Below are 23,555 nucleotides of genomic sequence, written 5' to 3'. Positions count from 1 at the left end.
ATATTGAAGAAAATGCCATGAGCAAAATCGCCAAATAGCAATAAACTTGAATATTACAAGAGAGACAATAGTATAATATAGTGTAATATAACATAATAACATTTTCGAAGTTATCTTGAATTTGAGAAATGTCAAAAATCTATCGCTGAAAAACTGCCTTGTTAAAATTTTTCGGGTTGCAAGTTTTATCGCTATAAAACCAGCGTCGCTATACAAACCAAACTTTCTCATTAAGAATGGAATAAGTGGAATAGTAAAAGATATCCCTAGATACTGACACAACAATACACTCAGCCTCTAGGCCTCAGAAAACTTTGTATGGTTGGGATTGTATTCCCAAATTCTTGGCGAAAAAACTGAAATTTCTGCCTGCCATACACTCATCCCCGCCTAACAAGAAGGTATTGAAGAAAAATATCCTGCTCCAGGGGTAAACAGACTAACCCCGGGTTTCATAAAGCTTGATAGGGGAATCAACGCTTGATCGACGATTAGAGGTATATTTGTTTTCAATCGATAATTCAGTCACGATCATTCGGAATATCATTCTCGCATCAAATTATGATGTTTATACGTCAATTCCATTATTTTCAATTGCTACTTCTTCAACAGAAATGAAATGGTTTCAGTGATTTCGTTTTTGAAATCGAGTGACTGTCAAATGGTTGATCGGACAATCAAAGTTTTATGAAACCCTCTGCAAGCATCCTAACGCTCTGAATCTCGAGTTGAAAATCCAACATCACCATGTCGAAGATATAGATAGCTAGTCATCATTTGAGCAATTTCTCAACTGTTCTACTTCCTTTGCTGTTTAGCTTTTCAGTTCCACAGATATCCGAATTCGAATTGAAAATTATAAGAAAACAACTCTAAAACGTTCCCTAAAAACCATTTCTTTCATGAATATGCAATATTGCTCATGATGACATACTTTTTTTGGACACTTTGTATAACAGTGGTGTTTCATCACAACTGGTGAAGATAAAATCGATATAAATTATTTACCCGCTATAAAGAAAGCTACATAAACTAGATCTGATGATATTACATTTGTTAGTATGAGCTTTCAGACGGTATTTAATTTCAAAAATTATCCAACGACAAATTGTGAGATGTGTAATATAGAAGCATGCAGGATGTTACTGAATATTATGTTTAGAAATGGAGACCTATTCATTTTTCGCACCATTGAAGAAAGTTTCTTAAAAGGCATTATGTGATTGTGGCTATACACCAATATTAGAATTTTTTGAACCGGAAAGTATCATCTCACTTATTTTTCTGAGGAATCATTTGAGGATAATTTCTTGCAATGAGAATTTGCTGATCCTGAAAACTTCAACTTGGACTAAAGGCATTTGGGACCGTAGTCGATGAATCTATATCTATTGAAAGGTTCTTAAATCATCCATAGATTCCATTTAATTTTTAAATGGACCGAAAAGCAGAGGAAACTGGAAAATGAACGAAAATTCTACAATGGTTTCAACCTCCCGAAAGAATGAGAGTGATTTAATGTGAATTTTCACGCCCTCATGCTTCTATATTCTTCGGTTCTTATGGCTGGATTTGTCGTTATACTACCCGACATAGTAATAGATACAGTTCCCACTTTTTTTAGGGGAGTTTTTCATTGGTCTGTAGTTTCAGTTTCAATAGAAAGTTACTCCAGAAAAACCTTCGGAATATTAAGTGGACTGTATGGTGAGATTGGAATTCTAGTACATTGAACTCAATTCACACCGAGGTTTATTATTATTATTATTGTTTGTGGATAGTTCTCGTTCAATGGAAAAGTCATAAAAAATAAAACATAATAGCAATAAATGCTTAGAGGGCTCGGTATAGTATTTACTATGAATAGATTACCAAGAAAATCTCAAGTATTTACCGAGCCCTCTAAGCATTTATTGCTATTATGTTTTATTTTTTATGACTTTTCCATTGACTGGTTCTTCCTTGAAGAATAAAGGATTTCTTAGGTAAGAGATTATGGGCGATGATGTTTTTGATTTCAATACAATCTAGTCAGTCTCCAAACATCGAATTTTTTGTAAAGTTGATTAAACAACCTAAATTTTGAAAAAAATTGTAACAGTTCCTGTAATCTGTTTATGTAGATATCGATATAAGTTTGTTCTAGCCACATAGTCATCCATGTATTGATGTTTTTTTGATTTCTTTTATCATTGTAGCCTGAGGAAGGCGAAATATAACGCCGAAACGTCGCTCTAGGAATCCAAAGTGTTTTCATCCAGTTCCTTAAACCGAGGAGTTATCAAATACTATTATTATTATTATTATACAATGGTAAAGAGTTGAGGCTAAGCCTATAAACTCACAAAAAAGAAAAAAAATAAGCATATGAAAAATACACCAAAAAAAGTGAAATTCATAGGAAAGAAAGAAAACTCCACAAGTAGCACTCACTCGCGACGAATCCAAGCATCCTAGCTATTCTTAAAGCTGCATTCACAATCAATTCGCGGGCCGAAGTGCACTTCGGCACGAAATTTACCATTCGCAATAATCTTGGAACCAAATACTCAAATGAATCAAAAATGTAACTGATCAAAACATAAGCATCAGCATCATCTATAGCCGGCACGAAATTCCTTGCCGAAGTGATAGTTTGCAACTTGCAAGAAATTTTGTCTTGAATTTCATTGTGAAAGGTAACGGAGAACGCCATCTGCTAAGCTTCCGTGCCGAAGTGCACTTCGGCCCGTGAATTGATTGTGAATGTAGCTTAAAGGCATTCACAGAAACTGAGTCCACCACCGATGAAGATAGAGAGTTCCACACCGAAAACACGCGGTTTGTGATAAAATACTGCCTTTGCTGTGTTTTGAAGTTCTCCTTCCTCAGTTTGTAAGCGTGACCTCGAAGACGGTCGTCAAGGTTCAACTTGAAGAGACTGCTGAGGTCAACTCAGAAAAAGTTGTGGAGAGCACGGTAGGTTATGATGAGATCCCCACGTTGCCTTCTTTCATCAAACGTTATTATTATTGCCAAATTTTTTTTACACTTGAACTCCGAGTATTTATTATTGGGAAGTTAAACTTTCACCATAGATTAGGGATGTAGGGTAGTTTAATTTTTTTAAATTACAACCCCAACATTTTCTATCAGTAATGGATAGACCTTTCGTTTCGATGATTTGTTCATAAGTGGATTTTTTATTACACATTTTTTATTTTCGAAGGGATTCTTACTTTTCATGAATTGCGAAGCGAACGTCATATGATTTCTTAAAAAACTTTTCAGGGTTTTCACTCCCAATCTGTGAAACATTTTTAATTGATTTTGTTTCAGAGATTGGGAGTGAAAACCCTAAAAAGTTTATTAAGAAATGCAGAATCCTCCCAGAATACATTTCAATCGATATCTCAACGTCATATGAACTTCAATACGATCACTAAATCGCATCAATTTTTTTTGGGGGGCGAGATCGGCGGGGTGAGGAAATGGCGAACGGCGATAGCCCGAGAAGGCATTCCCGATAGTGCGGATTATTGAAATCGAGACGGAGAGTCAAACTTGTCGTATACCCCGATACCGTATTTTTACGCCGTCGGGATATCCCCGAAAATTGCAAGAAAAAATCTAGATTTTCGAAAAGGTAAGAGGATTAACTTGAAAGAAGCGCGGAAATCGGAAGGGTGTCGAATGAAGACTGAGGAAGCGTGACCCCAACAAGGTCATATTTTTTATTCCGGAGCCCGAACAGAAAAAACTGAAAAGAGCCTAAGAAAATTGGGAAATCGTGAATTTTTGAGCAGAATGAGGCCAACAATATGTTCATTTGAAATGGAGGAGCATTTGGGGTAGTTGACTATCGATTATATTCAATGATAACATTTTTCGTTTCTTAAGCCGGCCACAGACACAGAGACCAGACGGCGTGCAACATGCAACATGCAAAGAACGGCAACCATCAACGCTCGTGTGTGGGCATGAATGCTGCATGTTTTCCGTCGTTCATCTCTTCCGAAGAATTTTTACGATTTTTATGCCCCCGTTTTGCTCTCGTTTTGCTCCGTTCTGCTCACCAGTCCGTTCGTTTTGCTCATTTTCACTTTACGTGTTTTTATAGAAAATATTTTTTTTTCCCACCCTAGCTTGTGGGATATCTGCGTTTTGCTCTCGTTTTGCTCTTTTCAAATCTGCAATTAGTTTTTCTCCACCACTTACCGTTACCGAGATATAGATAATCAAAAGTGCCCTGCTGGTGTAATATTATTCTTTATTTGTTCCGTTTTGCTCATCAGTCTGTTCGTTTTGCTCATTTATACTTTACGAGTTTTTGGATGAGAAAAAATTGTTTTTTCTTACCCTAGCTCCTGGGATATCTGCGTTTTGCTCTCGTTTTGCTCTTTCCAATTTTCCAAATGTGCAATTCGTTTTTCTCTACCAGTTACCGGTACCGGGATACAGGTAATTCAGAGTGCCCTCCTTATGTAATAACACACTATAGGGGGTCTAACGAAGGATTTGTTTTGATTCTGTAATTATTAAGGATATGGGCAAATCACAGAGCTTTTTGGTTGGAAGGAAAGCACTTCAAAGATAAGTTGTTTTTTTTTGTTTTTGTCATTGAAACATTTTTGTATCGCTTTTTCGCCCAAAACTGGACTTAACATTCGAAATAAATGTGAATCGTTATTTTTGATATCAATCTGGACCACTTTTTCAGAATCCGATGGTTTATCGACAATTTTCCTAACCAACTGGCTCTTTCAATATCGGCTGATAAATGTATATTATTACCTTCAAATGAAGAACAACAAGGAAGCTTTGCTTCACTGAAGAACTTCTGACCGCTGCTATCAGACCACCCTTTCTTTGAAAGAACTAGTGGACTACCTAGTCGTTTATAATTTCAAGTGAACTAATTAAACATCATTTAATTTTACACCTAAATGATACTCTTGGTGAAACTCGATACTGTGAACCGTTTTGGAATATTTTGATTTAAAATTTATGAAGTAATAACTGATGCAAAGTAATGGTCGGTAATGGTGAAGTTATTAATTATTATTATTATGAAATATAGTATGCATTATGTGAATCAAAATGTTTTTGCACCATCGATAAAACGACAAATTGGGATGTAGGAATCAACTGTCTTGTAATATTTTTTGTCTTCAACGCCCTTCAACTTGAATACGGATGCTGTAACAAAATTTTTTTTCTGGAAAACCCCAAACTGAAAAATATCAGTTTTTTTCCTATCCTAGAGAAGGGTTCGCCTTTTTCTGAAACAACCTGTATATTGAATCAGTTTTCAAAACTTAATTCACTGTTGTCAGTCAGACTCATCATTACACTGCTGGTGTAATATTACACCAGCAGGGCACTTTGAATTGTCTATAGCTCATTGTCTATAGGTGAGCAAAATAAACTGAGTGGTGAGCAAAACGGAGCAAAATGAGAGCAAAACGGGGGCATAAAAACCGTAAAAATTCTTAGAGGTACCCTGCTAGTGTAATGCCGCTTCTTCCGAACCATCCTGAAAAATTGCATGATGCGCGTAGCATGAACGTCCATGTGTGGCCGATTTTATGCACGCACGGACTTCTACACCAGTGAAGTAGGCAATATACATACAGCAAATCGAATCGACCAGCTGCAGCTTCAGTCTTCAGTACTGTTTCGGTTCGAAATGCACCAAGGACGATGCCGGACCTGAGAAATGTCTCCCGCGAATTCTTTACGGAGTTTATAGAAATTTATAGGTCCTTCCCATCTTTGTGGAAAACAAAATCGAAAGAATATATGGACCGATCGAAGAAGAATTACGCATATAATGTCTTACTTGCTAAGTTGAAAGATGTTGAAATTAACACCCTTCGTGATGGTTTCCGACGGGAATTCAAAAAAGTATTAGAATCTAAACGATCGGGCGTAGGAAAGGATGAAGTTTATGTACCGACTTTATGGTATTATGACCTTCTTCTTTTTGTCAGTCTTCAACTTCCAAACGTAATTCTTGTAGAAGATTGATATGGGAAAATTGGTCTCTATTCAAAAGCCATTCTTCAACCCATTTACTCCTTGGTTTCCTATCTCGAAGCGACTTCAATTGCTTCTTTTTCACCAAACAAGCGTACGCCACTGCCATAAGACAATATTCCTCATCTCCCACTGATGACATTTTCAAACTGACGAAGTCTCGCACTACTACTATTATAAGTGTTCTTTGCGCATTATTCCGTGTTCTTTTCTCTCACGTGTGTGGGCAATAAGTGCGAAAGTTGATGGTTGTCATTCTTTGCATGTTGCTTGTTGCACGCCGTCTTCTCTCTGTGCCTGTGGCCGGCTTATGGAAGTGAAATCATGTAGAGGACGCGGGGGCCGAAGGCCCGAGCAACGTCGAAATGGATTTTCTGGCTATGTTTTCAAACACCTTCAAGATAAGGTCAGGATAACCTGGTGATAGTGTTTGAATTCTGCTGTTCAGTAGAGCTTTCACTAAACCAAATAGAATTACTTTATATTAAACAATTTGGCACTTCTGTACTATTGTTTCACCCAAAAGTTCGTACATGAATTTCACCAACATAAATATTCTTGATTAAAAAAAAACCTTATTCTTAGATCGACTCAAAGACCTGTAAACTTCATAATCTACATGTCAGAATATCAAGAAAAAAACAAAATGGCCCAATTCGCACACGACACAGCACTACCTTTCGCGTAGGCAAAGAAGATCAGTAACAATTCAACTACAAGGAGACGTAGAGAAGCTAATGGAATACTTCAAAAAGTGTAGAATGAAAATGAATGCAAACAAGAAAACGACCGTACAGTAGGGAACATCAAAATACAAGAACAGAGAATTAATTGAATTGAAGAAGCAAAATATTCAGGTGTACTAGTAATACTAGACAAAAGGCTAACCTTAAGCCAACAAAAATGGAAGAGAATAGGACAAAGACAATTTGTCTTTGTTCAATATTGTTTTATAGCAATTACATGGTATTTTATAACCTCTCATCAACGGAGGAAGCAGACTCCCATTGAAAAATGAATTGAAAATAATCAGAACTGTGATTATACCAAGTATAACGTAGACCGGAGCAATAGTGTATGTATAATGAACACAATTTTAGGAACAAGAAACTTCCTGAATAGATAATTAGATTAGCATTAGATATCCCATGGTACATAAGTAGGTAGTAGTAATCAGATGAGAAAAGAATTGAATATACAAACAATCGAAAAAATAGTAAGTAGTAGTAGACTTATCAAAAAAATGAAAGCACACAACGACAAATTTACAAAGAAGATATGTAAAATAGTGGTCAGAAATACCTCACAGCTTCTCCAGTAAAAAGCAGAGAAAACAGGACACATTAGACGACAGGCGTTTGGAAAAAACTTTCGGCGCTCATAATGATTTCAGATTGAGCTCTTGTGTTAATCAAGAAAATTTAGGTTGGTGAAATTCAATAACGAACTTTTGGGTGAAACAATGTCCTAGAATGAAAGAGTTCCTGAATAAAGTTCCGAGCATTCAGAATAAAAAAAAAAATCGCCTGCGAATTATCATTAATACAGTAGTAACAAAAACCAATAGTACAGAAGAGCCAAATTGTTGAATATAAAGTAGTTCTATTTGGTTTAGTGAAATCGAAAAAACAGTTGGACGATAAGGCGTTAGCCCTACTGAACCAGATAAAAATTGATGAGGAATAAGGTCATTAGCAGAATGCAAACACTATCTTAACTAGGTCATCCCGACCTTGTTTGGAAGGTTAATCAAACAAAAATTTCATTCGTATGTGCAAATTTCATCGCTATCTGAATAAATGCTGATAAATTTTGAGTTCCGTCAGTTCAAAGCCTTCCTTCCAAATAGAATATTCATTGTTAAACCTGGTTAATTGTGCACAATGGAAAAAGTATTCTGGAATGTGAGATGTCTGCTTGTGTATCAATTGGGAGTGCGACTCAACAAAAGATAACTTAGACAAGTCAAATATGTGGACTGGATAAGTGTCTAATTTTAAATGTAATATCAGATGATATTGAGCACAACTCGTACGAATAGGGAGTGAAATCAAGAATTAGTTTTTGTAACTATGCCCAGGGAGAATTTATTTACTTTACTGAAGGGAAATTCCCCGCAACTTATTGCAGTTTTCTTTGGTGAGTTTTTGAATGAGCATTTCAATTGTATGAAATAAATCGTTTCATATGGACGAGGTTGGAATAATTGTCATTCTGAAATTTCCTTATTACATTTCATGGAAACGTGACATAAGTCTTATCATTCCTGAGCGTATAGGTCTAGTTCAGGAAACATAATTACAAGTGTTAATAATATAAATCACAGAAGCTGGCAGATATCAGAAGTGTTGATAAGTCATAGCCTTGGGTAGTGATACTATAAATTCTCAATGAAATATATTTTAGGAAAATTGACAATATTGACAGATCTTTAAGAGATCATATATATAAATTTTTCAAAATACCCACTCTTATATAAATCACACAATCGAGTAAAGCCCAAATTTCTCACTTGGTCTCCCCCCGGTATAAATAGTTTCGAATGATATTTACAAATTGAAATAATCTCAGATAAAATTAAATATGTCAGAAACTATTCACCAGATGGCGTATAAATATTGCACGAATTAGAGTGACTCTAACAAGACAGTGGCGGCAATTGGGAAATTTTGCAATAACATGGCTGCTTAGAAGCACGGATTACGATAATGCTGTAATCTGTGGCTTAGCCCCCATAGTTGGCTAATAATCTTCGAATTGAAAGAATATTGTTTCGATTATATGATTTTTGGCAGATTTTATGGGGGAGAAGAGACGTACAATCCGAAACGGAACCAAATAAATAAATAAAACATGTTTTCACTGAAGGCCTTCAATAATAAAGTATTGTATTCTTGATGGATATTGGAAATTTTAGTTCAAGAAAAATTTGAGCTGAGGCAAGAGCTCTGGCAGCCGGACCTTTCTAGAAAGCGCGCGAAACCTCCAGAATTTTTCCGGCGCCCAGCGGAAGTGTAGTACGGTACAGTACAGTACAGTACAGTTCACATTGCAAGTGACGGACGAGTGGAAATAAATAGTAGTGACATAGTTAGGTCGTTAGTTATAAGTGTTAGTACAAGTGTAAATAAATAATCTTATCCAGTCGGACGTTTTGATTAAGTTAAAAAAACGTTGGAGTTCATGCCAGTGACCACAACACTAAAGAACGCCTTGGAGACTCAAGTGGTAATGGACTTTTTGAGTAAAATGAACGAAAGAATGGAACTCTTTTGTAAATAGAATGAGAAAATGGACCAGATTAAGGAAAATTGTAACGATGTGGTGAGTCAACTTACAGAGAAATTGGATGAGAAACAAGAAACCATAAATGAAAAATTTGATGAAGCGGACAAGAGATTCGATATAGTAAGTGAAAAATTTGACGAAGTTGATGAAAAGTTTGACAAGGTTGACGGAATGTTTGAAGAAATGGGAGGAATAATTTAACATCACCCCAAATTGATAGATGACTTGAAAATAATGTCAAATAGAATAAATGTTCTGGCTTCATCACCCTACAGCACAGCGAAAGCGTAAAATTACTGCGAAGGTAGTAGAATGCAGATCAAGCCTCCAACTTTCGATAGAAAAGTACCCTGGTCGACATATCAAAAACAGTTTGAAGCTGTTGCGTTGGCGAACAATTGGAACGACATGGAAAAAGCAAAGGCATTAATAAAAGCTCCACGAGGAGAGGCACTCAACATTCTGCAAACGATTCCGGAGAGTCAACAAGCCTGTTACAAAGTTCTAACATCGAAACTGCAGATGAGATATGGCGATGCTCATCTACAACAAGTTTACCATGCACAAATAAAGAACCGAGTGCAGAAAACAGGAGTTTGAAGCTGATGTAGCGTCAGACTGGCTTATCCATCTACTCTGGACAGTTTCCTCGAACAGCTATCAAACCAGACATTAGTGGATGGGATCAAGGATAGAGAAATACAACAAGCCCTAGAATCATAGGTGGTGCCTTAGACCAGGCTTTGGAAAGTGAGGCAGCGAAGCAAGTGTCGCATAGAGGACACCTTCGTGTAAGACAAGTCCATAAAACAGACCGATCTACTGAGGACATTGTCAGAGAAGAAATCCGAAGAATATCACAAGTTGAGAAAGGGGATGATGTGTGCTGGAACTGCAACAAAAGTGGGCATTTCAAGCGAAATCGTCCAGAATTTGAAAGAGCTTCAACTGGGAAACTATGGTAGACACTGGCTCGACCAAAACCATTGAGTGTCCCCAGAACTTCAGCCCAGAACTCGCGCCTAGAAGAAAAGATTTAAGGCGGACCACCGTAATCGAAGACGACTGGCTACCTGAAGAAATTCAAAGAGCACAAGAGGAAGATAACGACTTGAAAATAATCCTGAGTTAGAAGAAAAGCGGTAGATGACCTACTTGGGAAGAAGTATCCAGACTGAGCCAGAATATAAAGTCGTATTGGGCACAATCGGAAACGTTGAAGATTGATAGAGGTCTTCTGAAACGTTGGTGGGAAAATGAAGATGGATCTGAGCATAGGCTTCAGTTGATTGGGCCGAAGATCCGCGAGACAGAAATTCTGACTAAACTACATAATGCAACTTCAGGTGGACATTTCGGGATAACCAAGACGTTGGAAGAGGCAGGCAGCGATTTTATTGGCTGAATTGTAAGAAGGACGTTAAAGATTGGTGTAGAAGATGCAAGGTTTGTGCTGCTGCTAACGGAACTTATGGTAAAGGAAAAGCAACAATGAAGCAATATAACGTCAGATCCCCCATGGAATGAGTAGCTATCGACAACGCCGGCCCTTTTCCCGAAACAGACCATGGAAACAAGTACATTATGGTAGCGATGGACTATTTTACAAAATGGGTGAAAGCCTATGGTATTCCTAATCAAGAGGCAAGTACGGTAGCTGATAAATTGTTCAAAGAACTCTCTGCAGATTTGGAATACCTTTAGAACTGCATTGTGATCAAGGCCAAAATTTTGAGTTGACGTTATTCCAAGAAGTATGCAGGAAATTTGGGATTCACAAAACTAGGACTTCACCTCTTCATCCACAATCAGACGGCATGGTCGAACGAATGAATCCGTCCATGGAAAAACATCTAGCCAAAGTAGTTTCTGATCACCAGCGGGACTAGGATGAATATTTACATCTATTCACCATGGCAAATATATCTTTAGTTCACGAATCCACCAAGGAAACTCAATCTAATATAATGTTCGGCCGAAAAGTAAGGCTGCATTGCGACCTGGAGTTTGGATGTAAGCCTGGATAAGACGTAGCTGGGGAGGACTACATTAGTAAACTAAGAAACAAGCTGGATTACATTTATGACAAGGTGCGCAATCAAATGCAGCAAGCAAGTGACCGAATGAAAATGCGCTACGACATCAAGGCTATTGAAGTGGGTTCACCGCTGGAGATCTGATGTGGTTACACAATTAACAAAGGAGAAAATGTTTTCCACCGAATCTGCAGAGACAGTGGGAGGTACCGTATGAAGTAATCAAGAGGATAAATGATGTAGTTTACAGTATATGGAAGTTTATGGATTGCTATGGGGAGACACTCGTTGCACGATTCGGCGTCACACAGGAAGTACATCAAGACCTCTTTAAAGATTCTGAGGAATACTCTCTCGCTCATTGTGTAGCGAACGACCTTCGTATGAGCAAAGATATAGCAAGAGTATTCAGAAACAAATTTGTACGACAAAAAGAACTATTGCGACAACAGCCAAGAATCGGAGAAGCTTTGAAATTGAAGGCTGAAGGTCGGTTCATTTATTACCTAGTAACCAAGCAACATTCCCATCAGAAGCTAACCTATCAGAATTTATGGACGACACTGCATAGCTTCAAAGAATACCTTCAACGCTTTGGAGTTAGCAAATTAGCTGTTCCCAAGCTCGGTTGTGGATTGGACGAGCTGAACTGGCGGGTTGTGCGAAGCATTCTGGAGGTGGTATTTCAGGAAACTGGTATATGGGTATCTTAGTGTGCAATTTTAACTCGAAGCAAACCAAGAAGCCCAGCAAAACTGTGGAGTGCAATTTCCATCAAAAAGGCTACTGTATTTTTTTTTTTTTTGTGTAGCAGGGGGAAAATCTGCAAATCAGACGAACCACCCTCTCCTGAGGGGGAACAAGTGGGGTTTCTCACTCGAGCTCGAGACCCACTAAAAACCCTTAACTGCTTCTTGAATTTTGGTTCCGGGCATTTGCTTATAAACCGTTCGTCTCTTAGTCGGTTTTCTTCTCGCACATTATCGTGCTGGGATTTATGTGTTTATCCTTTATTGGATTAACACTTTATTGAATTTTTCAATAAGTTTCTGTTGTTATTTTAATCTCTTTTTAATTGATCTCTTGGTCTCCTTCGGTAAATTCGCATTCTCCTCTTGTCTTCCTCTGGGTCGTAGTCCACTAGTCTCCTGAGTTCTTGATTCGGATGGTTTTTCGCTGTTTCGAATAATTTCTCTGCTTTTCTGTTCATGAATTCCGTTATGGTTTCCCATTTTAGGTCCCTATAAATCTGTCTATTCCTGACAAACCAAGGTGCATCTATTGCACATCGTAGCAGCTTGTTTTCAGTGGCCTGAATTCTTTTGATGTGGCTCTTTGCCGCGAAGCCCCAGGAAACTGATCCATAAGTCAGTTGAGGCCTAGCAACGGCTTTGATTATCTTCAATTTTGTCTCTTTCGACATGTGGCTTCTTCTTCCTATTAAAGGGTAGAGTCTATTCATCGCTGCTTTCGTTTTGTCGATTGCTTGTTTGATATGACTTTTCCAAGTAAGTCCTTTGTCAAACGTTATTCCTAAATATTTGGCTTCATTTTTCCAGTCGATTTCTTCGCCGTCAACTTCCAGTTTCGTTGTGGGTCGCAGTCTTCTCTTCTGTAGTAATATTGCTTGGCTCTTTTGTCCATTGATCTTGATTTTCCACTTTATGCACCAGTCATTTGTTTCGTCAATCGACTCTTGTAGAACTCGTTCTATTACTTCTGGGTTTCGGTGTCGAGTTGCTATGCCTGTGTCGTCAGCATATAACGTTAGCATGGTTCTTGGATTCTCCGGAATATCGTGAATGTATATGTTGTACAGAAGTGGCCCAAGCACTGACCCTTAGGGTACTCCAACCTCTAAATCTCTTGTTGTGGAGCATTCTCCTTCCACTTTCACGTAAAATCTTCTATTTTTGAGATAATTCCGGATCAACTTGCATATTTTGATCGAATATCCAGCACTTCTCATCTTATATATTAATCCTTCATGCCATACTCTGTCGAAAGCTCTGGCGACGTCTAGTAAAACAAGACCTGTGGCTTGTTTATTTTGGAATCCTTCTGTAATGTACTCTGTGAGCCTTAATAATTGTTGCTCTGTTGAATGCTCTCTTCTTAATCCGAACTGTTCTGGCGGTATCAGTTTCAGATTTTCGGTTTCCTCATTTAGCCTCGTGGCGATAATCCTTTCTACTACTTTTCCTAACGCCGACAGTAGACTTATCGGTCTGTAGTTTTGTGGGAACTTCTTCTCTTTAAATGGTTTATTGAATACTATGACTTCCGCTGTTTTCCATTTCTCTGGGTAGTGTTCTGTCCTCATGATTCCATTCGCGATATTTGTTAGAGCGGCTATACCTTTTCTAGGTAATTTCTTTAATATAACATTCGATATTTTATCGCTTCCGGGAGCTTTCCTCTTCTTTAAACTTCTGATTATTTCCCTGATTTCATTTGGCGATGTTGGCTTGTCTATTTCAGCAGTTGCTGGTAATTCATCCATTTCTTCATCATTTTCTTCAACCAGTTCTTCCAAATCTTCATTATCGTCGTCTATCCTATAATTTATTCTCGATTCTCTTTCGATCGAGTCCACCAATGCATCTGCCTTATCAGTATTAGTATACGCCATTCCCCTTTCTCCGTGTAGGGGTGGAATTTTAGTCTTTTCTCCTCGTAGGCTTTTTTGCATTCTCCATGCAGAATGATCGATTGTATTCAGTTCTTGAACCCTTTTGTTCCATCTGCTTGTTCTTAGATCTTTCAGGGCATTTTTCAGAACTTGGCTATGTCGGTTGAGGTTCCTTCTATTCAGATCATTTTTATTCATCCGATATATTCTTCTTAGGCCCGGTACTTTCACCTTCGAATAAATTTTATTCAACGAATAATGACGTACCGACATTCGATCTATGACAAATAAACTCTTCTAATTAAGTTTCAATGACAGATTTATTCGATGAATAACACTATCTGAAAGTGAAAAGACTGGATTTTTACTAATCTTACGAATAAGACTTAATAAATGCGAATAAATTTATTTATTCGCAAGTGAAAGTACCGGGCCTCAGTCTTCGATTTTCTCGTATAAGATCTTTTACTTCTTTAGGCGTATCGCCATGCGGATGACTTGGTGCTGGTCTCTTCACTCTTCTCGTACTTTTTTCGTAAGCTTTCAATATAATCTCTTCCAGTTTATCAACCGCACATTCCAGATCCTCTGGAGTGCTTATTGTTGGAATTTCTGTTATATTTCCGATTGTATTAAATGGCTGTATTTAGCCCAATTGGTATATTCTCTTATCTCCATCAGTTTTTCTCTTTGCTCTTCTCCAATTGTCAATTCGACGGGATTGTGGTTTGAGGTTCCATCTTCCAAAGTTTCAATAGAGAATTCTTGAGTTATATTTTTCAATATCGCGATATCTATTACATCTGGTATTCCTATACCAAAAGCAAGATATGTCGGTAACTCTGGTCCAATCACTATGGCATTTTGTTTTTCGGCGAAATCCTTGAGTTTTTTGCCATTTCTATTCTCTGCTCTGCTGTTCCATAATGGGGATTTACAGTTGAAATCTCCGATGCAGATTTTCGGGTTTGTCCCTTCCAACATGTTGTTTATCTCTTCTTCCAATGAATTGTTTGGTGGTCGCTTATACGCCGAGGTAATTTCGACTCTTTGACGATTCAATTCAGCAACAATCGTAACTGTTTCTGTTTCTCCTTGTGTTTCGTCGGATCTGCTTTTGAAGTAGTGTTTCAGATCTGTTCTCACCAATATTGCTACTCCTCCTCCGGTGTTTGTAATTCTGTCACATCTATACGTTTCATAATTCATGAAATTCAGTCGTCTGTTCCGGTTTATTATTGTTTCCTGTAGGGCTATAATATCAGGTTGTCTCTCTGATATTATTTCTTCTATCTCGGCTTTCCGGGTGTTGATTCTGTTTATGTTCCACGAGATTATCTTGAGGGATTTCTTCATAATATTCGTAAGGTCCATTAATTCAGTTTACTGAATAATGCTTGGAGTTTTTTCTCCATTTCCCTCTCAATTTTCAACATTATTTTGTTGAAAATTTTTTTCGTGAAGATATCTAAATCATCGGCTGATTCAGTTATCTTTTTCTTTTCCTGCTGACTGTTCACAGCCTGTTTCATTGTAAGCTTCTTCTGTCCTTCTTTTTTCTGAACGGGTTTTGGAGTCTCCCTCTTCTTTTCCTGCTCTGTAGGTTGGGTCTTCGCTACTTCCTGATTTTTTTGTTCAGAAGTTGTTGTTTTTGTTACCTTTTTTTTCTGTTCAGCTGATTTTCGGGAATTCTTCTTTCTGGTCACCAACTTGAATTCGCTACATCCTTTGTAGCTAGCTGGATGGCCCTCTTCTCCACATAAGACGCATGTGGCATTTCTCTCTTCACCTTTTCTGGTGAGTGTGCAGTCATTGCTGCTATGACTTCCTGAGCACTTCACGCATCTCCACGGGAAGGAGCATTTGTTTTGTGCATGTCCGTACCTTTGGCACCTAAAGCACTGGCTTGGACTTTCAGGCCTCTTTTTATGTTCAATCACAATACAGAGGTTGTAGAGTCGCTTCACTTCGAAGATTTCCTTTTTGGGTTTTAACCAGGTAGAGAGGTATTGGCTTCTTTGTCTTGTTCGATGTCATTCTGGACACCTCAGCGTCTGATATTCCCTGGAATATCAGAAATTCTCATCAAATCATGGAAATTCTTTACCATGCTGCTCGAAGAATGTTGTTATTTTTCTAAAATCATCTACGGTTGACGCGATGATTTTTATACCGTCTTTAACTGTAGTTGCACGGTTGTAGTTTATCCTTTTTGTGTAGAGAGCTTTAGATATCTATACCCAATCTGAGGTGCCCATCATCGTGATGGGTGGAATTCTATCTCTTTTAGGCACTTCCGTTGCCTTCTTGACAGTCTCCTCATCAGAAGAGGAGCTTTTTTTTCACGCGCGTTTAGTTGGGGGCGCGTTTGGGGCCTTCGCGACCTGCGTTGAATCATTTTTCCTTGTTTCGGGATGTGAAACAATTCCTATAAGGGAATTATTCTGTGATTGCGGCGTAAGTGGGAGATTTCGGCATATTATTGCGGGTCATTTCCTCCCTCAAGAGGCGCATCTCACTGACTAACTGTGACACAGTTTCAGTCAGTTTGACTATTTGAGCTTTCAACTGCCCATTTTCTTCTCTGAGCTTTACAAGCTCCTCGTGTTCGCCTTCGCTGAATTCTTCAGCATCGGTCGCTTCCATGTAGGAACCCTCATTATCTGAGGTTTCCGACATGGTTTTATACTCAAAAATCTCAAAATATCAAACAATTTGAAAATAATAAAATATTCAGGAATCTTCACTGAAATAGTCTAATATAAAACTATGGTATAAAGCCGAATGTTTTATACGCTATGAGAAAAATCAGAAAAGAGATACGAAAAATAAGCTCACCTGATGTTTTCTGCAGTACCAACGAGACACCTCTGGACACTGTGGATGAACACCAACTTTGAAAATTTTAACGAATTAAAATTCCGATAACAAATATAGAACCTACACAAACTTCACAGTCGGAATCAAATATTCCGTAGCTTTGTTATTGGGCACTTTCACTTCGACTTTCTCTTTTATAGCACTAGGAGCACTGTAGCAAGTCTTCTTTTGTCAAGCGAATAACTCGAACTGCTACTGTAGGAATGGTGATGATTGCAGGTTTCACCACGGTCCTCAGAAAAAATTACGGAATCTGTTCTGGGGCAGAACAGGCTTAAGGAGGGGACAGCGTAACCAATCCGGCCCTGGCGGCCGGACCTTTCTAGAAAGCGCGCGAAATCGCCAGAATGTTTCCGGCGCCTATAAAAGCCCATCGGAAAAATAGTACAGTACAGTACAGTTCACAGTGCAAGCGACGGATGAATGGAAATAAATACGAGTGGAAATAAATATTAGGCCCGGTACTTTCACGTGCGAATATCTAAATTTATTCGATAGATAAGTCTTATTCTTAGGATAAGTAAAAATGCAGTCTTTTCACTTTCAGATAATGTTATTCATCGAATAAATCTGTCATTGAAACTTGATAATAAGAATTTATTTGTCATAGATCGAATGTAGGTACTTCATTATTGGTGAAATTTTTTAGATTCTGGATGTATGGTTATTCTTTGTGTGATTTTCACAAAGTATTTGCTTTCTAGTTGGAATTATGACAATTTCTTATTTTACATTAATCAGTGAAAATTAGTATACCGTGTTTTCATAGAATTGTTATTCGTCAAATAATTTCATCTGAAAGCACCGAAATAAGAAATCCTTTAGATAGTAAATTATTTGACAGATACTTATTCACATTGAATAAAATTTATTCCAAGGTGAAAGTACCGGGCCTTAGTGACATAGTTAGTTATAAGTGTTAGTAAAAGTGTAAATGAATAATCTTATACAGTCGGACGTTTTAATCAATATTGTTTCCTCTTATCTGCACTCATCTTGCTCTTAATTGTATCGGACAGTGTATGCAGGTTTTCGGCCACCCATCAAGGAAGATAAGACAGGCGAATCCTTATCAATAAAAAACCAATGATATAGAAATAGATAGACCCATTTATTTGCATTAAATAATAAAGCCCAGATTTCAAAAGTAATAACGAGAGGGGCAACTGTACGATTTACAGATTAACAGCTTTATTTCTGAAAACTCCTTCAAAATATACAATGTGGTCCAATAAAAACTTACCACCTCGAATTTCCGGCTTTAAATGAAATTGTGGAAATCGCTCGGATATTCGACAATATCTGAGTATACACCTCACAAAATAATAATTTAAATTAGGAACTCAATTCTCTTGATAACTGAGATATCTGGAGTAAGTGAATGTTCCTCTGAAGAGTAGTGTGAAAGACGAAAGGCTAAAGTTATAATTATTATAATAATGTTAATGTCTGGCCTGCTTAGCAGCTATCTGATAGATGGCCTGCTTAAAGATGTAGACGGTGTAGCCTGTAGCTGCCATCCACGCCTGCTGTCTGAAGTCCCATTCCTTCTTCCTCTCTCTTCAACATCCTATATAGGATTGTCTTCTGTAGTTTCTATGTTCGACGATGATACCAAAATTTCCGCTAATCTCATGGTATCCTATGACATGCTGCGTCAAGACTTGCAGAGGATTGAGAGGTGGTGTGCTGGTTGGCTCATCACTATAAACCTGGCGAAGTGCGCTCTCTTACATCTCGAATGAACAAACCCTGCCTACCTTATGCTGACTGTCACAGACCAATTTCACCCTGCGCTTCATACACTGACCTGGAAGTGGTAGGTAATTACTGAGCGACTTACCTAGACCGAAAATGTGGAATTTGTTTGTCGCGAGGCATCTCAGAGGTGCTATCTCTTTGAAAGAGTTTTTGATCATCACTGCTATGTGTCAACGTGCTTCCATTTGCTCAAGTCCTTCATAAGACCATTTTTTGTGTATGCGGGCCCAGTGTGGGATACTAGTTTACATGAAGACAGACTGTGGATGATACAGAAAAGAATTACCGGAATGCTTTATGGTCACAGAAGACCTGTCTAAGAAGAAGGGCTGTACTACATCAAGGTGACTACCTTTGAGCATAGACGACTAAGGGGAGATATAATCACCAGGTTTCAAATTCTGCATGGCCATTTCGGAGTGGATCTATCACATTAATCTATCACATTTATTCCACTTAACCACAAATGCAAGTTTGCGAGGCCAACGTTACTAGTTCTACAGGGAGGCATTCAGATCGTCTTTACGTGAACACTTTTTGCCGAGTACAGTTTTTCATTTGTAGAAAAAACTGCCCAGTCAGGTTGTGTGCGCGCCAGATGTGAACCAATTTGAAGTAAGACTTGATAACTGGTGCTAAAGTCACTCAATTCAATGAAGTGTGTTGAGTTTCAGTTCTTATTTTGGTAGTGGCAGTTTTGGCACTGTTTGTTTGTGACTTTTTTTTTCCTTCCACTGCATTCTGTCTATTCTGTATTATCTTTTCTACTTGTTTTCGAACCACATAGGATATACTTCGGCTTGTGAAAATTAAATGAGAAAATTAAGTAGAGAATTCTTGAAATATTCCATGTATCAATTATTTTTATTTCGTCATATCATACAACAAATAATTATTTTTGATCTACTCTTTTACGTTTTCAACAATTCCATTATAGTTGAGGTCCCCCATAATTTGCAGTTTTGAACTAGTTGCCCGATATTCGAATAATCAAGTGCAAGTGTATTTTCAATTTGCGGATCTCCTCAAGAGTTAAGAGGGTTCTACACCATTCAAGTGATCATTTCAAAAAGAGAAAATGAATATCTTACGTCAGAAACCACTAATTTATATGTGGTTTTCATTATTAATCAATGTAATCAGTTCGTCATCTCGAAAAGTCAGAAATTTTTTTATTCGTCAAACGGAAAAAAAATTAATAATTTTTCCATTAAAGAAAGAATGTTCATTCATTTTATCAACTTTCCGAGGTGAAATTATCTCTTCAATGAATTTCCACATGAAAAAATTTCTCGAAAAGTTTCGCCATTGGCTGAAATTCGTATTCTGGTGAAATTGAAAAAAAATTCTGCTCTCTCCTCTTTTGGGCCTTATATGGATGGTGAAAAAGTCCTGTGGTATAAACTCCTGTTAAACAAAATAATAGGAGCTCCACGCGGCCTGAGCCGCTGAAAACTGTATGCACAGAAAGCTAATATTGTATGCTGCGTTGCCAAAACCGCAGATCCAATATATTGTTTACTTTTTTTAGCCCCTTGTTCCTTGTTCAAGAATTCAATGTTGGCTTCATAACAATCCCGATATTATGATACCTTTTACCCTATACACCTTATAGTGGGACAATTGAGTATATTTAATACTCAATGGTGAGGCTGAATACCAACTCAACTAAAACCAATACGCTTATCACATTTATTCCCGGAATGTTCCCCAAACTGATTCACAAAAAGGGAAACACCAATATCGCCCCATATCCCATGTTTCGGTCTTTTCGAAGAGACTCGAAATTTTTTCATGTAACTCGTCAGTATTTCGAGGATAAGGAATTATTTTTCGACAGGCAGTTTGGCGAGGTACACATTTGTAGCCAGAATAAAATAGTTCTGATTCGAAACTGAAGGCTGCAATACTACAACAGTGAAAACGAGAAACTTGGGAACAAGGATTTTCAGCAATCACATCAATTCAATACCAAATAAATAAGGAAACACAGAGAAAATGCGGTTTCACTCAAAGTATTTGAAACATTCATCTCCATTAGGGAGGGCGCCCACCAAAGTAGCGTAACACTCTACATGGCACATACATGACAAAAGCGATGCATAATAATAACTGACACTTCACTCAGATGTGCGATATCTGAAAATTTTGCATCGCCTTTGTCATGTTTGTGCCATGTCAGTGCTGCGCTACTTTGGTGGGCTTCCACTTAGACCCGTTTGCACCAAACGCACTTAGTGTTAAGTGTCCCTTAAAATGAACCCTTAACTTAAATTACGTTGCACCAACTGTTAAGTGACATTCAAATGGCTAAAAGAGCCTTAAATTTAAGCGCCCCTGTAATGACCACTTAGATATTTAAGGGCGGAATTCTAACCTAAAATAATTTGTTGAACTCATAAACTGGCTGCAGAACTGCTGGGGTTTTTCTAATAACATCAAGTACCTTTTATTTGATAATCCATTTCATTATCAATAATATTGCTAATTCAGCAACAAAAAGTTGTCACTTTGGATAATAATCATAGAGACTTGTCTCTGATATAATAGTTTACTTGACACTGACTGACAGGACAATAAAGTTAGGTTAATGAAATGACAACGATCATCTTCAACCGGCCAACCAATGAAAAGGCTTTATTGGAGTACCAAAATAAAAAACTGAAATATCACTAGATACCAAAACTTAAGGGCCCCTTACTTAAGATTCTGTTAAGCCGCTGTCGTGCAACTGGAAATAAAATTAAGCGTTCATTAACTTTAAGCTACGCTTAGTTAAGTACTCATGTTCAGGGGCATTAGTGCAACGGGCCTTAGATATACAGTGATTCTCGCAACAAGATTACGTTTATTCTAAATACGAAATATTTCCCAACTTAAGTATTACTCATAATTTTTTTTCCAGGAACATTGAACGCACTTTCCGATGGAATGCATTTTGGATGGACTGCTCCCACTATACCCATTTTGCAGAAGGAAGGTAGCCCCATCAAGGTGACATCTAGCGACATAATGAAACTGGAAGTTTATTATATGATATTTGGTATCGTAGGACTTCCAATAACCATATTTCTTGCCGACAAAATCGGCAGACAGAAATCAGTTCTTTTAGCTTCTTCGACTAGTTTGGTAGGATGGATACTGATAGGTGAATTCAAATTTCGGTTTGAATAACTTTGAGATTGTTTTCTTCTGTGTTCTAGGTATTGCAGACCGTGTGGAATATTTCATTGTAGCAAGATGTTTGGTTGGGGTAGCTGGAGATGTCGCATTCGTATGTTCTCCGATGTATGTAGCAGAGATAGCTCACCAAAAAATAAGAGGATTCCTTGCTGGAATAATATACACGATGGTACTAATTGGAGTGTTGGTTATCTACGTTATTGCTCCTTACACCTCAATAAGGATACCACCACTTGTAGGAGGAAGTATCATTATAGTACAGTTAGTTGTTTTTCCTTTCATGCCTGAATCCCCATACTATCATCTATTCAAAAATAATGAAATAGCAGCAAAAAAATCATTACAAAGACTGAGAGGTAATCTAGACGTTCAAGAAGAATTAGAGGAGATTTCTGCTGCGATTAGAAGACAGAAAATGGAGAAAGGAAGATTGCTGGATCTCTTCATCATAGATAGTAACAGAAAAGCTATATTCATAATGACAATTTTGAACTGCATACAAAATATGGTAGGATTCACCGCTATCCTTATGAACTTTCATAACATTCTAGATGAGGCTGGAGCTACGTATTTGGATTCGCAGGTCTCCGCCATAATTTTTGCCAGTGTCATGGTTATAGCTTCATTGGTAGCTATGCTGTCTGTTGATAAATTCGGCCGCAGGAAACTTTATGGCTTCTCCTGTTTATTTTCAGGACTTTCCTTACTCACGATGGCAATTTACTATAACATGAAATACTCTGGATATGATGTACATGCTGCGTCTTGGATTCCTTTAGCGTTCTTGATGCTTTTTGCTGCTTTTTTCAAGTTCGGTATTGGTATCATACCCATCGTGATGACTGCAGAATTATTCCCTGCTAAAGTGAAGGCCCTTGGAATGACGGCTGCTGATGGTATCTTTGTAGCTTTCGCAAGCTTATCGGTTTATATCTATCAGACATTGAACGAATCTTACGGATTACATGCATCGTTTTATTTATTTTCTTCAGTTGCATTCAGTGGATTGATTTTCAATCTGTTCATGTTACCTGAAACTAAGAACAAAACACTTGAGGAAATTCAAATGATGTTGAAAAGTTGAGAATTTCGTTGTTCAGGTTTGATAAAGTTATTTCTCGAAATATGTGAATGTGTTCATATCTGTTTATTTTATATAACATTTTTATTTGCACAACTCAAAAGCGCCACCGTATTTCTCATGTAACTGAAATAACTGTTAAAAATAGCAGGCTTTGAAAAGATGGTCTCAGTAGGTTTTTCGTGAAAGTTTCTCACACCTTCTACGAGGATTTTACCTACATTTTTAACAATCGCTGTATTTTTTGACAATGATGAAAATTGTAGGTTCAGCGATTTAAAAAACAGGTTTGTGTTTTCATGATGCATCGATAGAAAATTTGCTGTTCCATGAAATCCACAAAATACTTTACATACAGTATCCTTATGTGGTGATTTAATATGAGAAACACCCATGAATCATCGATTTCACTGCTTCGAGATCATTATCGATGATGATAATCTCGACTTACAGCCGTTTTCGATAAACCTATCTATCCATCGTTTCACTTACTGACGATTAGTAACCATTCTAAAATATATCTACAGATAGATCATAGAAACGAAATCACATGCATTTTCTATCTTCAGTAACTGAAACAATGGATAGATAGGATTATTGAAAACGGACGTTACTGACGATTGGAAAACATTCTAAAATATATATCTACAGATCAGATAGATCATAGAAACGAAAT

General features: G+C 37.6%; 1 protein-coding gene across 1 annotated transcript; it reads left to right on the top strand.

Moving 5' to 3' along the window:
- The first annotated feature begins 7,816 nt into the window (after positions 1-7,816).
- LOC123309095 (facilitated trehalose transporter Tret1-like) lies at positions 7,817-23,165 on the top strand. The gene is made up of 3 exons (XM_044891981.1): positions 7,817-8,157; positions 21,521-21,763; positions 21,819-23,165. Exons 1-3 carry the CDS (start codon positions 8,091-8,093, stop codon positions 22,880-22,882), a joined length of 1,374 nt encoding a protein of 457 aa, XP_044747916.1. The 5' UTR covers positions 7,817-8,090; the 3' UTR covers positions 22,883-23,165.
- The last annotated feature ends 390 nt before the right edge of the window (positions 23,166-23,555 follow it).

This window comes from Coccinella septempunctata, chromosome 3 (assembly GCF_907165205.1).
Source record: "Coccinella septempunctata chromosome 3, icCocSept1.1, whole genome shotgun sequence".
NCBI classification, from domain to species: Eukaryota; Metazoa; Arthropoda; class Insecta; order Coleoptera; family Coccinellidae; genus Coccinella; species Coccinella septempunctata.
The sequence above is the reverse complement of the archived record's forward strand: the minus strand, read 5'-3'. Positions and strand labels throughout refer to the sequence as shown.